At 37.5% G+C, this 18,715-nt stretch overlaps 1 protein-coding gene across 1 annotated transcript; it reads right to left on the bottom strand.

The window, feature by feature from the left end:
- Positions 1–17,712: 17,712 nt before the first annotated feature.
- On the bottom strand, positions 17,713–18,402 carry LOC132561659 (phytanoyl-CoA hydroxylase-interacting protein-like). Its single transcript, XM_060226360.1, has one exon. It carries the CDS (start codon positions 18,400–18,402, stop codon positions 17,713–17,715), a length of 690 nt encoding a protein of 229 aa, XP_060082343.1.
- Positions 18,403–18,715: the final 313 nt, after the last annotated feature.

The raw sequence follows: 18,715 nt of genomic DNA, 5'->3' as shown, positions 1-18,715 counted from the left end.
CTCAATATAACTGAAAATGATACAAAAATAACTGAGAATGTGTTAAAAACTTTATTGAATAGGATCTTAAAATGCCCAGAGCTGAAGTTGAAGCGCTGAATTTTGATCGTGTGCATAGGTCAGGTGGATTCGTACCAGGAAAACCGCGAAAAATAGTAGCAAAATTTCGTGAGTATAAGCAACGGGAATCCGTAAAATCTTTGGCAAAAAACCTAAAAGGAACTAACTTTTTCATTTTTGACCAATATCCCCCTGAAATTATTGAGCAGAGGAAACCTCTAACACCTGCTATGAAAGCAGCTCGCCGTGAGGGTAAGTCGGCATACATCTCTTTCAATAAATTTTACATCGACGGCAGGTTACAAGGGTCCAGCTAAGGGGACTCGGAGGCTGGCTACTGTGATAATCTGCATATTGCCTCGTGGAATGTGGAACATATAATTTGCAAATAAGGAAAAATGAGGCTGAATTTAGAAGCTTGATTACGGATCATGATATAACATTCTGTTTAGAATATTGGTGTATGTCAGATGTCGAATTTGATGATCGTGAATTTATGTCACTGGAAAGATCAAAAGGTAAAGGCGATGGTTTATCCTTGATTTACAAATCAACTTTGAAACCGTACATCGAAATAATTAAGTGCTGCGCTGACACAATTATATGGATTAAAATAGACAAGAAGTTATCACATGATTGTAAAGATTTACATATATGTTTTACATACGTACCACGAGAGGGAAATGTCTACCACAGAAATTATGATATTGATGTCTATAATTTACTTGCCGAGGATGTAAGCTTATATAGTGAAAAGGGCCATGTTGTTCTTATGGGGGATTTCAACTCCCGTGTTGGAACGATCATCGATTGTAATTACAACGATTCATTATACCTGTCTGCCTCTGACGTCTGAAACAAACGTCATGGTGTACACTGCAGATGTCGTACTTACTAACAGGGTCTCGGAAGATACTACAGTTAATCCGATGGGATGACGTTGAATAGCCCTATGTAAAGCCACCCGCATGCATATTCTAAATGGTCGGGCAAAAGGGGATTCAAATGGGAAAATAAAGTTCTATAATGATAATGGGGCATCGGTGATAGATTACGTATTGGTACATGAGAGTAACTATGATCTGTCCGTGAATTGTAATGTGCTTGATTTCAATCAATTTTCCGATCATGCTCCGATCAGTCTAAGTTCAACACAACAATCAGAGTAATAAGTACCCACGAAACGTTATATTTGGAAGAACGAACATCGCCAGGAATTACAACAAAAGTTATTAAATAACGCCGATATACTATGGAGGTCGGTAACGGACATAAAGGAGTCCCAAAACAGTGTGGATGTAGGGGTTCTGAATTTTGCTGAAAAATCTTAAATGATATTTGTAGTGAATTTGGCGAACATGAATTGATAAAGTAACAATAATCACGATAAGCCGTCGAATTGTAGTGGTTTTAAACCTTGGTTTAATGACGAGCTCATACGATTATATCGACGTTATAAAAACGCTTTGAAACAATTTAATTGGTCACGAAATTTACATAGCCGTAATCGGCCTATGGTCTGCAAACGTAAATATAAACAATTGGAACGATGTTTGCGTAACAAATATAAACGTCAAGAAGGGAATTTTATTGAAAGTTTAAGAAAGGTTAATCCAAAACAGTACTTTAAATTGTTTAAAAAAGCTAAGAAAGTAACAAACAATTATAAATTGTGAAGATTTTTACCAATACTTCAAAACATTGTGTACTTCCGACACAAGCGAAAGTGACATTATACAAGATATTCCCGACTGTGTGTATGATGAACTGGACGCTGTAATAACAGAGTCTGAAGTATTGAGAGTATTAAATTGTACCAAGAATGATAAATCCCCAGGTGCTGACAATTTATTAAATGAATACTTTACACATGCGAAGGAAATGTTTGTACCTTTGTTATGTAAAGTATTTAACATTATATTTAAATCTGGGTTTTTCCCTACATCTTGGGCGGGAGGTATTGTTATCCCTTTGTATAAAAAAGGGGACAAAAACGATGTGAATAATGACAGAGGTATAACACTTGTTAGTAATTTGGGTAAAATATTTACATTAGTTTTGAACACCAGACTGTTAAACTGGTCAGAATCATACAATGTCATATTAGATTCACAATATGGTTTTAAAAAAGGTTATGTCACTGTAGATGCAATTTATGCATTACATGGTCTCATAAGCAATTATGTAACAAAGAAAAAACGTCTCCACTGCTGTTCTGTTGATTACCAGAAGGCGTTCGACATTGTGAACAGAACTTTCCTGTGGAAAAAACTTACCTAACAAAATGTAACTGGTAAAATGCTAGAAATTATACAACCATTGTATACTCATGTAAAAACTCGTGTCAGAACAGATGGATTATTATCTGATGATTTTTCTAGTAATCTCGGATTGTATCAAGGTGAATCGTTATCTCCAATTTTGTTTTCTCTGTACGTTAACGATCTAGAAAATGATTTATTTCATAATTGCAATGCAATTGTGAAGTATCTCTTATGTTATTAATGTATGCCGATGATGCGGTTTTATTTTCTGAGACTGCAGAAGGCTTACAGTCTATGCTAATTGTAATTATTGTAATAAGTGGAAGTTATCTGTAAATATAAATAAAACTAAGGGTATGATTTTTAGGAATGGTGGTAATGTTAGAGAGAACGAACGATGGAATTATAGATTTATACCTGTTGAAATTGTACCATGTATTTGTTATTTATGACTTGTATTCAATTACAATGGTAAATTTACTGCTACTCAGAAAACCCTAGCTTCATAAAGCAAAAAAAAGTTGTTTGGTTTATAAAAATATTTTAGAGAATATCAGTCTAATGTCATTACTAAACTGTAAATTTTGTACACATAAGTTACAAGTATACTTACCTGTGGTTGTGAGGTATGGGGTTTTCACGCCGCCAAAGATATAGAAAATGTACATTTGTATTTTGTAAGAAAAATTCTGAAGGCTCCTTCAAGAGCTTCAGATATGATGATTTACAGTGAGCTTGGATGAGTGCCATTGTACATTCACAGAAATGTCCGAGCTATTTAATATTGGTTAAAAATTTGGATACTGACAACTGTATTTTAAAGGGTATATACCAAGAACAACATTTGTAATGCAAATCCCGATAGAATTTTAAACTGGGCAAGTCATATTAAACACAACCTGTGTACTACAGGATTTATGTATGTATGGGAAATTCAAGGTATTGTATACTCTGACAAAAAAGTATTTTTAAAAACTATTAAATTGAGACTGAAGGATATTTTCTTCCAAAATATGTTATCAAGTTTTGAAACATCGATTAAACGTGATTTATATAAATATTTAATTGATAACCGTAGTTATTCACTGCAGTATTACTTATCAAAGCCTATTCCTTACCATTTACAATGTGTATTGTCTAAATTTAGAATGTCATACCACCCTCTTCGTATAGAAACTGGTCGTCATGCTAATATTGAGCGAAGTCAAAGATTATATATATATATTGTCAATTACAAGAAATTGAAGATGAGTACCATTTCATGTTAATCTCTCCTTTATATTCTTACCTACGGAAAAATATGTAAAAATATTTTTTTTTATAATCACCCATCAGTGTACAAACTTAGTAAGTTATTAACAGAGGAAAACTATAAACAACAACTCAATATATGTAGATTTCTGAAGTCAGCCATGGATTTAAGAAATGTTACAAATACATAAATTATTAGATTATCAAAAAGTTGAATATTTCCAGTAGATGATATTGTTAACACTAAATTGTCAATTTAATTGTGTATGCTATTGTATCCACCCTCCATTCTGCCACTTGTATATTGTATATGATTATGTATGTAACAAGTGGTTCAAATAAAAAAAGCAACCATAAGACGTGGCTTCTTCCGTCACCGTTTTTATATACACAAAAGACCTGAAACAAGGAAATAACACTCTGGGTTCTCTACCAGAAATTGTACAACAAATCTCCATATCTTTTCACAGTGGCCTTAGCCCTCCCAGAACGGCGTGTTAGGATATCACCTGATAACGCTAATCCCTTCCCCGGGGTTCTGTCGAGTTTGTCATCAGCGTCGTCACACTCCCCGTCTGACCCCGTCTCCGAGGAGGACTCTGTACTTGGGCTGGGCGTCGCCTCATCTGGAGGTCGAGATACTGGGGAACCTACTGACTGTACTGTCCGGGGTCGGGCCGTGTCCCCTAGGGAAGAGGGAAGATACCCTTCGGCGCTGTGGGATTATATACCTAGCCGTTTGACTAGTATCAGAGCTGTTAACACTCTCCCCATCAGAAGAGGTACATATACCACTATCCTGTTGACGTTCCCTTATTTGACGGGATATAGGTAGTTTCAGGGGAGCTTTGCGACTCGCCTAAACCGTTTCGTTAACAAGCAGGGCATGGAATGGCAGCAACATATTTCTATGTAGCGCGCGGACCGGCCCAGTACCGTCTTCCCTTTCTACCTTGTTCACTGGTACACTGGGATCTGGTATATCTCTAACCCTATATGGTTCCTTATCCTACTTGTCAGCAAGTTTGTGTTGACCTAGATACCCAGCCTTACGTACTAAAATTCTGTCATTGATCTCTAACTTGGCTTCCCGAACTCGGACATCATACCTGTCCTTGTTTTTCTTTGCACTTCTGTTGGCTTCATTAGCCGCAGCTTGATAAGCATATTCAAGCGTTTTTCTAAGTCGATTGACGTAAGCCCCGTGACTGTCAGTCTTGCCTTTACCTGGTTCTATACCCAGAAATGCGTCCACCGACAGTCTCGGATGCCACCCAAACATCAAAAAATGTGGGGAATAACCTGTGGCATCACTCCGAGTAGTGTTATATGCCTGTACCATTGGAGACGCATGTGATTTCCAATCTGATTTCTGGTCCTCATTTAAAGTAGCTAACATTTTGAGGAGGGTCTGGTTAAACCTTCGACTGACCCGTTACACTCCGAATGGTATGGAGTCGTTCGAGTTTGCCTCACCCCGGCAAGTTTGCAAAGGTCCCTTATAACCTCACTCTCAAAATTCCGACCTTGGTCGCTATGTAGCTGTTCTGGGAAGCTGTAATGAACAATAATATGTTCATATAGCGCCTTAGTCGTGGTATATGCTGTTTGGTTCCGACATTGAACTGCGTGAGCAAAGCGTGTAACGTGATCCGTAATTACAAGAATGTTTTCATAATTACGTTTTGACTTCTCTAAGCTAAGAAAGTCAATACACACTAGCTGCATAGGTCTGGAGGTTTCAATAGGTACCAAGCCAGCTGTCGGTCTAGCTGGAGACTTTCTCCTAATACTCCTGTTACAATGCTCTACCTTCAGTTCAATGTCTTTCTCTAAACCTGGCCAATAGAACCTATGTCTTGCTAGCCATAAGGTTTTCTCCTTGCCCTGGTGGCCGACATCGTCATGCACACCATTTAGTGCCTGGGGTTTGTATTTCTCTGGGAGTAGTAATTACTTAGCCTCACACCCATATACCGTAACTACCCAATAGAGAATGTTTTCATCAACGCGAATACGTTTTCTCTCTCTAAGATACCTACGCACCTCTAGGGGCTCACTCCGCAACCCTTCCCCCTGCGGAAAAAGGTCGCTACTGTCTTTACCTTGCTCCTCTGCCCAATTGATACTACTCAACTTACTATAAACTTCAGCCCCATCTCCGGCCGAAAGAAGGACATCAGCTGTAACAGACTCGACTAGTGGTACTGATGCTAAGGAGGCATGGCATATGGATTTTACTGCATCTGAGAACATACGAGAGAGTCCATCCGCATCACTTTTTAACTTACGTGACCGGTATGTAATGGTAAAGTCATTATTTGCCAATGCGGCTACCCAGCGATGACTTGTGGCATCTAACTTGGCCTCATACAGTATATATGCCAGGGGATTGTTGTCTGTGATCACAGTAATTTTTTACCCACATAAATAGTCATGAAACTTATCTGGAATTGTCCATTTGAACGTCAAAAACTCTTACTAGTGGGCTGGATAGTTTTCGTCGCTTGACCGAATACCACGACTAGCATAAGCTATGACACGTTTATGACCTCCTTGCTCCTGATATTACACGGCACCAAGGCCTGTGCCTGATGCATCCGTGTGTAATACAAATGGGAGTGAGTAGTTAGCGTAACCTTGAACTGGTTGTGTGAGTAGTTTTTCTTTGACAGTATCAAAAGCTAACTGCTGTGCGTCCCCCAACTCCACTTTGCAGGAGCGACCTTAGGTTTGCGGCTAGTTTTCTGCCTAGTTTTCTTTTTACTGACACCGTGACCCTTCATTAATCCATTGAGTGGTTCAATGATTTTGGAATAGTTCTTAACAAACCGCCTATAGTAACCTACAAAACCAAAGAATCGCCTCAACTCCTTGATATTTTTGGGGACTGGCCACTCTCTAACAGCCACTGTCTTTTCAGGGTCAGTACTGATACCATCTTCTGACACGACATGACCTAAATATGTTACCGACTTCTTAAATAGTTCACATTTTGTCGGCTTTAACTTAAGACTATGCATTTCAAGTTTCTCAAAAACTGACTGTAAGCGACGCAAATATTCCTTAAATGTCTTGGAAAATATAAGAGTGTCGTCAATAAAGATGAGACACTCACGGAGAAGTAAGTCACCCATACACTTTTCCATTAGACGCTGAAAGGTTGCGGGGGCATTTGTTAATCCAAACCCCATGCGATTACACTTATAAAAGCCTAAATTGCCAACAGAGAAAGCTGTTTTATGTTTGTCACTCTCCTCCATCTCAACCTGCCAGTATCCTGACCTTAGGTCTAGTTTAGATAAGTATCTTGCCCCCTCAAGTGTGTCAATAATGTCGTCAAACCTTGGTAGCATATTTGCATCATTTTTTGTCCGCGCGTTTAACTGCCTATAGTCTAAACAAAACCTGAGGGTGCCATCTTTTTTCCTCACCAAGCAGACATTGGAAGAAAAAGAATTTTGGCTTTCCCTTATGACACCTTCATCTAACATGGATTTGACATGTTGTCTAACTTCCTCGAACATTGCTGGTGGAACTCATCTATACGGTTATTTGAATGGACTATCATCCGTCAACTCAATCTTATGTTTGATAGAGTGGTTCTCCCCAAATCGGTTGAAGTTTGACAGAAAATATGTTACCAATTACCTAACAGGCTTTTTACCTGCTCATACTGTTCTCCTGTCAAGCTTCCCTATCTTGACACCCCAAGTCCTGTGGGTTAGATAACTCAGCTTTACCCATCTGAGATGCCAAATTATCCACAATCTTGACTTCCTGTACCTGACCAATACATGATTTCGGGCCAATCACGACCGGTTTGGCTGTCACGTTACATACCTTAATCGGTACTCTTACTACACTAGCTCTCCCTTGAGTTTTAACTACACTAGGACAAACAGCTAAAGTCAAATTACCATAGCACAGATTTTCTGTCACTACTTCAGTAATAGAAGGGTCGAAATCCCTGATAAGACCACTAACAACTGTCATTTCATAGGGCTGAATAACAACTGTTTTTTTGCGATTTTACCAGATACATGCTACACCGCACACCATCAAAAGCTGTAGTCCATTCACTAGGCATATCAACGGATTCATCACAACCCTCGACGAAGTCTCTATATCGTCGAATAACATTCGTTCCTACCAAAACCGGACATTGCCTGTTATATGGTGTATCTGGTACTACCAAGACAGGAACAGGTATTTCAACCATAGGAAAAATTGGTATCTTTATCAAACATTCAATGTAGCCAATATAAGTCATCCGTGACCCATCTGCAGTATGTATTTCAAACCCTAGGTCTTTCAAGTCCTTAATATCTGGTGGAAACTTTAAATTTCTAAATGCAGACTCCGCTATAGTTGTTACCATTGACCCACTATCAATTAAAGCTTTCAACTCTGTATCCTGTACAATGACACTGCTCTCATTCGCTACACCTACCATTCCGTCCAATAAATCCTGGTCATCTCTAGAGATATCGGTCCCTACTTGACCAACAGTGGGGACCATTCCTAGTTTGGGGTTTGCCCTTGTTTGGTACCCTTACTTTGACCTTGAGTACCACCATGACCTTGACTTTGACCATTTTTATGACCTTGACTATTTCCTCTGTGACCCTGACCTCTATAATTCCCTCTACCCCCATGACCTCTATTTCTTCTAAGGCCATGGTTGGCATAGGAATTCTGATCTTGACCTTGGGAGTTTTGACTGTTCGGGTCACTAGAGTGTTTAAGCACATTCAAAATCTTGTCAAGCTGACTTTGGAACCTCTGTTCCATCTTTCCTATTCTATTTTCAACTGATGACTTCACATCTGTTGTCAGCGACTTTTGATGTGCCCTCTTACTGCTTTCAACCGATGATTTTGATTCCTTATCAGAGCTTTGTACAGCGCTGTTAATATTAATCTCATCACAACCATTTGTAGTTCTCTTAAGAGTTGATCATAATCCCTAAGAGAATCATACTTGTGCCTTGTTTGAGACTTCAGCTGATCTGATGACAAAGATGTCCAAAACTTGTGCCTTAATAACTCATTCTTAGCACTAGGTTCTAAATAACCATGCTCTATGGCAATTTGCATAACCGACACCCGAATGAGGTGACAGATTCATTCTGTTGCTGAGTAGCATTAACAAATTCCTGCATAATCATTCCATTATTAGACACATATCCAAATAGAGTATCAAATTTCTTAAGAATCTCAGAAACACTCGCTTTGTCACCTAGAGTGGTCATTATTTTCCTTGCTGTACCCCTCACTAATTTTCTTATCCCTAGTACCAAAGAATGCGATGAATAAGCAGGGTCTCCCTGTATGGCCCCTACATCACTGCGCCATTCCCGGTATGAAACATCTCCCTTTTGAGGGGGGAACATCACCAGAGAACTGGGATATCTTTGGAGGATCTGATAACCTAACACTTACTCTACCACCCTGATCCCCAAAGGAATGACCCCTTGGAGTACTGACATATTCTGGGCACTGGGGGGTAAAAGCCTCTATAGGAGATCCAACTACCTGCTGATGACTGGGTGTAACCATATTTAGGTTTCCTCTGGCTGATGTTGCCATGCTTTCATATTCTCCATTTCCTAGCCTCAAACTAGAACATCTCTGCTCTATTTCATTTACCTGGGGAAATTGTTGATTGAAAACCTCATCACCTACTTTAACATTTGGTCTTGCAGCAGCCTGTGCTATTTCTTTACCACTGGGGTGGTCAAGCCTAGTACTCCCTGGGTCTACACTAGCCCTTTCAGTACCTTGTGGTACCTAGTGAACCTCTAAATTGGTACTCCCAATCCAAGGGTCTCTGTCATAATTACTAGTAGTAAACTGTGTATTTAAACCGGATAGATTTGTCAACAACTGATTAACTACTGGGTACTCTGATGGTGAAGTAGGCATAACTAAATATCTTCCAGATTCGGACAGTTTACGTAAAACCTCCCTTTCATTTTCGGAAAGCAAATCGTCCATCTTGCACTAATAATCAAATATAACCAAACTAAAGAATCAGAATATAAATACAGATAGAGTTAGCAATATATACCAAGTACTAGGTGATTGGGCCCCCCTCCCAAGTACTTGGTGATTGCCCCCCCCTCCCAAGTTTATAGGTGATTGGGCCCCCCCTCCCAAGTACTAGGTGATTGGGCCCCCCCTTGGGCCCCCCCTCCCAAGTACTAGGTGATTGGGCCCCCCTCCCAAGTACTAGGTGATTGGGCCCCCCCTCCCAAGTACTAGTTGATTGGGCCCCCTCCCAAGTACTAGTTGATTGGGCCCCCCCCTCCCAAGTACTAGGTGATTGGGCCCCCCCTCCCAAGTACTAGGTGACTGGGCCCCCCCTCCCAGGTACTAGGTGATTGGGCCCCCTCCCAAGTACTAGGTGATTGGGCCCCCCCTCCTGGGCCCCCCTCCCAAGTACTAGGTGATTGGGCCCCCCCTCCCAAGTACTTTGTGATTGGGCCCCCCCCCTCCCAAGTACTAGGTGATTGGGCCCCCCCTCCCAAGTACTAGGTGATTGGGCCCCCCTCCCAAGTACTAGGTGATTGGGCCCCCCCCTCCCAGGTACTAGGTGATTGGGCCCCCCCTCCCAAGTACTAGGTGATTGGGCCCCCCTCCCAAGTACTAGGTGATTGGGCCCCCCCCCTCCCAAGTACTAGGTGATTGGGCCCCCCTCCCAAGTACTAGGTGGTTGGGTCCCCCCCTCCCAAGTACTAGGTGATTGGCCCCCCCTCCCCCCTACCTACAAAGCACAAGGTACACCATTGCCATTTACTCTATATAAAAGTACTACAACGAAATACACAGATAAACTTTATACACTATGCTGAATGAAAGAAAGTACAAACTTCTTCATCCAACACCTTGATAAAAGTTGAGATGGATGAATACCATCCTTGTATAACTCAAAATCAACTGAAACTCTGGAAGAGTGTCCCTTTTTTCCTATATCTGACTAAATCTACCCTTAAACAGGGTGATCTGACAGCTAATACTGAATTAACCTGATGTATGTAGTCATTAAGATTCAGTAATCTTTCTCTTACCACCTTGTCCTGCTCTATGAATGACTCTGGGTCCCTATGGCCCTTAGACCTATTCCAGGTACGATAGAATAAGGGGGAATCTCAACAAATACCAACCTAACTGAAGGGAACTGTTCAACAAACGTTAGATACCTATCAATGAAACCAATCAAATATTCAATGGCAGATTCATCAGAGTGGTGACGGAGTGATATAAATTTACCTGACTTCACTGTTAGATCACACGTGCCTAGCCAAATATATAATGTGGTCTTATTAACCAGATTAACCAGAAGCCAAGGCCAAAAATCTGCAAAACGCGCACGACAATCATTTTGAGTGGTGAAATATTATTATACACCTTTTAGAACAGAAGATAATTGAGTTTATATTTCCCCTATCCCAATTTTGAGTTATACAGAAGTACAAATGCAGAACTTGACATGCCAACTTCAAAGGCGAATCACTACCATAAAGCTGTGAGTTCTGGATTGCTATCACGTGGTTTCATAGTCCATAGATATAAAATTTGTCCCTTTTTTTTACCAATTTTCGACTCAGCACATGGACTATTTCACCAGTCAGGTGAAGCGCTACTGTCCCGAGGTTGTTACGTCAACACAACACATGAGTACAGTTCACGCAGGACTTCACATAAGCATGTAACAACGTGTGCAGTGACACCACAACATACCTATAACATATGCGTAATATGCAACCCTGGGTTACATGTATGTGTACCTACAGGCCGTGCGGCCTTTGGTTTTATTTCAGCATAACTCTCATATTTCATTGATTTAGTAAACAAAAAATATATGCTCATGTAAATGTTAAGTATTGTGTTTATAACACGGGCGACTCAGCCGGCACGGATTCAGAACTGCCACGCATATACCCTTATACAGGTAAACAATTTGTTGTCCGGGGCTCCACTACTCGCCACTTTCTGAGGTTTGAAACTAATTAATGCAAGTTCCAGAGTAATTTCGAAAACTGTCGAATTAAAAATGACTCTTATAATCACCGATCACTTTTATCATTTATGTGGTCGCTATTTAGTAATACCTTCACGAATATCCGTTTAATTTTCAATCCGTATGTCACAGGGTCACTTGTTTGTACCCGTATCGCTATATGTATTTTACGTCCTTGTATGCTAACAATGCTGTGCAGTTTACAGTACATGTTCAGTTACCTGTGTGTAGGGGATTTCCCTTGTCGCATTGTTTATGTCATGTATATACCCTGTCTATAACCTGTTCGTCCAGTCTTAACCTGGAAGTGAGTTGGAGTGGGGAATGCATGCTAGTGCTGACGTGTAAGAGGTGTGTAAGGGCTAGAGAGACTTCTCTTTAGCTAGATTGGTTGAGCGTCAGACTAGTAAGCCTGGGGTCCCGGGTTCGATTTTAGCGGAAGCATTGAGATGAAAAATGACCCCTGTCACACGTAATATTATTAAAATTTTACTAAACCGCATAAAATGTGCTATCCTATCGCACAGTTATGCGCACGATAATGTATCGTGCGTGTGTGAGCACAATGTTTTTGGTGTGTTGTGCGTTACCAAAGCTATAAATTATCTACAAATGGGACAAATAATCAATGACAAATATTATGCAGCACTTCTTCGACAGTTAAGAGAAAATATCAAACTCAAGCGCCACGGAAAATTAAGTAATGGTGTTTTGTTCCACCAGGATAATGTCCTTTGTTTACGAGTCTGCCATTGCCATGGCTGCCATTAACGATTGTGGCTTTAAATTGATTGAGCATCAGCCTGATTGCCGGATCTCCCTCATTCAGACTTTCAACTATTTCCAAAATTAAAAAAGCCATTCCGTTACCCATTTACGGTCAGGTGATGACGTCGCACATGCATTTGAGGACGGTCAAGAAAAGGACACCTTTAAAAGTGGAACTGAGGCCCTTAAATATCACTAGCAAAATAATGCAATATATCTGCCAAAGGTCAAAGGTTAAATATGAGGCTCACAAATATCAATCAGTCCTTGTATGTCTACGATCCATGCTTTTTAACTATATCACTTTTGTAATATGTGAAATCGAAAATTTTTTTTAAAAAATGAATATAAACAATTTAACAATTCAATAAAAACAAAGAACATGAGCAAAATAGAAATAACACCAATTACGTACAGCTTCATATTGCACAAAGACACAGAATATCTCTCAATAACATAAATTGTGTCCAATATATTTTATATGCTGTTTATATCTTCTCAAGACTTTAGGTATATAATCATTGTTTTGGAATATTCTATATCAATAATAGCAATATTTAGATGATTTTCATGCAAACCATTCATCAATCACTCTCACAAGAAAATAATCCTTGTGCCAATTGTACTGTATAGTGACATAATGTTATCAATACTGAGCCAAGAGTTTCTAGTACCGAGAACACCTTACAAGTACAGGTAATCATACAGAAAATAAGGAAGTGTTAGGTTATATAGACGACAAGATGATTTTTTTTCACTCCCTGTTATGGTTTGTTTGAGTTAGGAAGTCACTTATTGCCTGATATTTCGTCACTTGGGACTTCATACATCCATTGCAATCCTTTGTCACTCAATAACAATAATCTATTCTGTAAGGAGTGTTTCATACCACTCGGGTAACTCCATGGTCGTTGTTTACGAACCACTCACCAGTGCTGTGACAATATTAGCAAATTTATGTAACAGGAAGTAATAGCAGAGGAAAGAATTTTTTGTCTTGATATCAGTCATATGACAAAAAATGTATATTTTGATTATCTATACACGAACAACTGATAGTGATAGCAAGCTTACCTCAGTGTTACGTCAATGTCCTTCCTCTGGTATGTTGTATTAGGTCTAAACATGTACCATCATATCTTTGGCCGACGAGGAGCATGTTTACAGGTAGCTTACCGGTAATATCTCAACTCTCCTCAAAAAAATACCATACCTGGTCTCGTGTATTTGTCTTTTTAGATAATAATTTCTTTAAAACCCAGCTGAAATTCGTACAGTGTACAATAACCAAACATGGTGGATAACATAAGGTCAACAACAACACTAAACCGTTCCCATATCATACACTACACATGTAGATAAAGAGGTATACTTCGGCAAAGAATGCACACTAGTTATTTTTATGCCGTGGCTAGTGCATTTTTTCAAAACATGAATGAAACATAATCTTTATCGTTCCATATCATTTCACAGCTGTACATTTGTTAAGACAGGCCAGATTGATTGATTTTTATTTTTCATTTTGCCTTGAATATTTTTGTATTTCTGTGCCACAAACTTTTTTCTCAAACCTCTGGCTAACTTAAATTAACCTTTGTTTAAAAAAAATTCTAATTACTGTTTAATTAAGCAACGAGGGACAGTTTGTATTACTCTCTACGTCTCTCGATGGTAAATTCAGATTCCTGTTTCCACCTGCCTTGATATATGTTCCAAGCATATCATACTCTTTGTAAATAATGGATACCTTGCCTGCGTATGTCCATGATATTACGACAGAAAAATGCTTCAAAGTAAATCAATACTTTAATAGTGACAGTTTGTACTGTATTTACCTGTGATTAATGAAATTTTATACATCTATAAAAACAAATATCAAAACTAATTATTTCCTTTTTTCTATTTTTTTTTATTATTATCTTTAATTCACATTGTATCACACAAAAAAACAACTACGTGATTTGCATCTTTAAAAAGGTTCACATATAAACACACCTCACACATTCAGTATTGACCTGTACATAGAGGTAACATGCTTACACACAATGCAAAAACATACTTCATTAACATACTTTCATATTACAGAATCTAATATATACAGAAATGAAATCGAGGACAAAAAAGTAACAAAAATATTAGATTTTGATCAACTGGAGGAAATGGGAGATGAGAAGCAGAGGGATGGAGATGTGAGAGGTAGGGGCTGTTTTACTTGAGGAATGTCAAGGATAATTAGTTGGAAATATTTAGATATCAAGTTGAATTAGGTTTTACCATTTACTCCAGGTTTTTCTAATTGTTTTCTTTCAAAAGTCAATTTTGTTGTATACTTCTGTAAGTTATAGTAATTTTTGCAATTGTTGACTAAAGCGTTGATATTTAAAGACTTATTAAGGCATCTGTTTCCACAGAAAGATATTGTCTAATGATTAGAATGATTACATCATCAGCATTAAAAATAAACCTGAATAAGAAGGATTGTTTTTTATTGATATATAAAGAGCATCTAGGAGTGTTTTTAGACTTTTCAGATTTTGTACTTTCTGGCATTCCCTTATTAAAAGATTTATAGTTTCCCTTTCTGAATTGAAAAATGAATCCAGCGAACAAGCAACTATACCGACTTTAAATAGTTTAGAATTTGTGGGAAGAATATGGCGTGGTATTCGAAATTGAAGCCATTGAAATTTAGTATTTTTTGTGACTTTATACTGAATTGTATAAATTTTATTCCATTCTCTTATATTCTTGCCATTTTATTCTGCCAGTAGCTATGATATTATTTCGATTAAGAATGATTTAGATAAACTTGGATACTAAATATATTTTGCAAATAGATCTTTATATTTTTATCTAAGAAATGGCGAATAACTGGTTTCAAATTTTTTGTTAAAGGGTCTGGCAGAAATTTCCGAATCCCAGAAATTAATCTCTGAACTTGAAGAAAATTTGTATGAAGTTGATATTTTTCATAAAGTACTTCAAAGATATAGAAAGGAAAAGTTATCTGTATTCTTGATCAGATCTGAAAGAATGCGTATTCCTGATGTATACCATAAATGATAGAAGACTGATTTACCTGCAGTAGCAATACATTTTTATGCCAGATATTTTGGGTTAAAAGTGACCTTTCCTCAAGTTCTCCAATTTCTTTTGAATTATTCAATTTTCAATTTGTACCAAGCTTCAAACACAAACTTTGTTAGTACATATATTACAATATTTTGATATACATTCACCACCGAAATTCATCAACACCATATCAATTTGGCCTTTCCTTTTCCCTTTGAATGATTTCATAGTCTCCTAACACACCCAAGTTTAAGAGAGTCAATAAAAATATACAAATTAACCATCTTCAATCCGCCATCGCAATATTTTTTATTTTATCAGTTTTACTATTCCATAAAAGTTTTTAAAGTATGGTATTGATTTCTTTACTCATCTTTTCACTGGGGTTTGGAAGGGACATAAACAAACGATAGAACTGGAATATCAATAATTATTTAATTACATTAATCAAAACAATTGCAGTTAATTTCCTTTTTGTCCAGATTGCGATTAGACTTTTCTATTTTTATATCAAAATTCAGCTTGTAATGTTAAGTTTACATCGAATTCTATACCGAGTATAGTAAATTTGATTTTCCCCGCTGCTGATTAAACTCGGGAAGCATTTTATCTTTACTGCATTTCTTGCTACCAATTCAAATCATTTCAGTTTTATAAACATTTATTTTTTAGCTGTATACATTTGCAAATCTGTTTAATTCAATGAGAGTTTCATGAAGTGACTTCTCTGAATCATCTAGTACAAGAAATGTATCGTATGCATATTGAGATATTAGGGTTTCAGAATTATTTGTCTAAATTCTTTCATGTGACTGTTTTTCCTCAAAGTTAAAGCTAAACTTTCCACACACATAATAAAGATATAGGGGGCAATTGGTTCATCTCGATGACAAGATCTTTTAATTTCGAAAAAAGCTTATTAAAGTTCCCTCCTTGGTTAATTGTAGATGAAACATTGTTACGTAATGTATTAAACCATCTTGAAATATCATTACCAAAGCCAAAAAATCAAGTCTTTTCTAATATAATTCCAAGACACAGAGTCGAATGTTTTTTTCAAAATCTATCATCAAAATCATACCAGGTATATCTTTTTCTTCATTTTTCATGACATGATATAATTAACATGTGTTCTCCCAATTGTACCTTCCAGATCAAATCTCAGTCTAATAATAACTAAATTTTTATTCTGTATGAGATAACCACTGATGCCATTTTATATGCTACATTCAGTAATGATATTGGACGCCAGTTTAGAAAAAAATTCTAGATTTATCACTTTTTGAAAAGCCTGTTAGCACCCCTTGTCACTGAGATATTGATAGTTTACCTTTTAAAAAGCTTTTAGTTATCTTACTACAAATTTACCAATTCTAATCCAGAAAAAAATGAAAAATTCCACAGTGAATCCATCAGATCATGGACTTTTATTATTTTACATATTTTTTTCCAAAAACATACTTGCTTCTTTGAGAGAGCTTTAACCTACTGTAGACTTTGATTCCTGATTCCGAGTCTATGAATTTAGGTAGGTTATTTAAATTAAGATAAATTTCTAGGTCAATGTCATTTAAGTTTTTATTATCACGATATAGATATTTATAAAAGTATCAGACATTCTCTAAAATTTCCGGATTATTTTTTAAATATATGTACTATTCCCTAGGTTAAAAAAGTAACTGGAAGGATTTTCCTTCTCTTTCCACTTCCCACTCTATATCTTCTTTTTAATCTATAAAGACGAATAGTTTCTAAATCTTTTTTTTTTTTCTTGTCATTATCACTTAATTCTATATTTATCTGAATTTCTAGATGTGTACAGATTATATCTACTCATTTTCTCTCAAATCGCTCTGCTTTTCTTATTAGAAGAGTAAGAAATTGTCTTACCACTAATGTTCATTAAAAGAGTTTCAGTAAATAATTGATCACCAATGTTAAACTGTAAATTTTCCTCCTGTATATCATTTATCCGAATGTGATTATAAACAGGTAAACTATGTTGTATTTTTGTATCAGTAATAGTATCATTAACTAATTTAACATATTCTGTATCAAACAGAAGAGAATTGTTGAACTTCAGAGACCGCTTCCCCTTTCCTTTTAATTATATTTTGTATGTGATATATGACACTGATATAAGCATCTGCATTGTGGTATATAAATAATTAGTTAACAGGTAACAGATATTTTTTATGATATAATGCATAGTGATGTTTCCTCCTACTAACCTCCTGCTTGATTGTATATCAATAACCGACATAAAGAATTATCATTGTTTATTATGAGCGAGGAGAAAGCAATTTAAATTACAAATTTGACAGTCTCTATTTTTTGGAATACCGTTTACCATGGCCAAAGCATTTCCTGTCTGTTTTGTTTGGGAGAAAAACGCGTTGTCGTTAAGCACCAAGTCCCTGATAGGTACGTTCTCGGTGTAAAACACTTCCACGATAACATTGTTTGTTACTTTCACTGTTTCTCTGTATCCGTATTGAACCCTGACGAGAAACGGATTGTCGTATTGATTCAGCAACACGAGTCGTTGTCTGCAGAAGTGGTCACTTGGGCTGCCTTTGACCGCAAGGACAATCTGGACTTTGTGGTTCACAGTGTGACAGTAAAAGTCAGAGAAGTACATGTTCATGTTTGAGTTCAACAGAAAGTATGTCGGGACATGTAGCCTCACCGATCCGAAATATGAACTGTCTGGGGGAAGATGTGTCACTGGGTGTACATAAGTACTGAAGAACAGACCCTGTATTTGTCCGTTGAGTGTTGAAGCCTGATCCCCTCCCCAGTTCTTAATGTACTTGTGCATGACGCCACCTGTACTCTTGATTTGTTGGAAATACCTCACCGACTTATTACGATAAAAATGAGAAATGTGTGAAAAATGTGGAAATCTCGACAGGAAATTAAAAGCCTTTCCGTATAATTCACGCACTTCATCCTGTGTCATGTCTACAATATAAAGACAGGTAAAATAGTGAACAAAGACAGCACATATTGCATGTCTATAACCTACATAGGCTTCTTTGATTGTTGTCTTTTCAAATAAATATAACTGAGTCAAAAATGCTGATGTGTCTCCCCCTCTTTAGCCTTTTGTAATTCATTTTCATGTCACATACAATGTATCTAAACAAAAACCCTATTAGAAACAAATATTGATCTTCACCGTACACACTAACACAGTCACATCTACACAGTACACACTAACACAGTCACATCTACACAGTACACACTAACACAGTCACATCTACACAGTACAC

This window comes from Ylistrum balloti, unplaced genomic scaffold (assembly GCF_031769215.1).
Source record: "Ylistrum balloti isolate Yb309-2 unplaced genomic scaffold, AGI_CSIRO_Ybal_v1 Utg371260, whole genome shotgun sequence".
Lineage (NCBI taxonomy): Eukaryota > Metazoa > Mollusca > Bivalvia > Pectinida > Pectinidae > Ylistrum > Ylistrum balloti.
This window is presented reverse-complemented; position numbering and strand designations above follow the sequence as displayed.

Excerpts from the sequence above, each read along its gene's own strand:
- LOC132561659 (XM_060226360.1), bottom strand. The coding sequence starts at position 18,402 with ATGACACAGGATGAAGTGCGTGAATTATACGGAAAGGCTTTTAATTTC.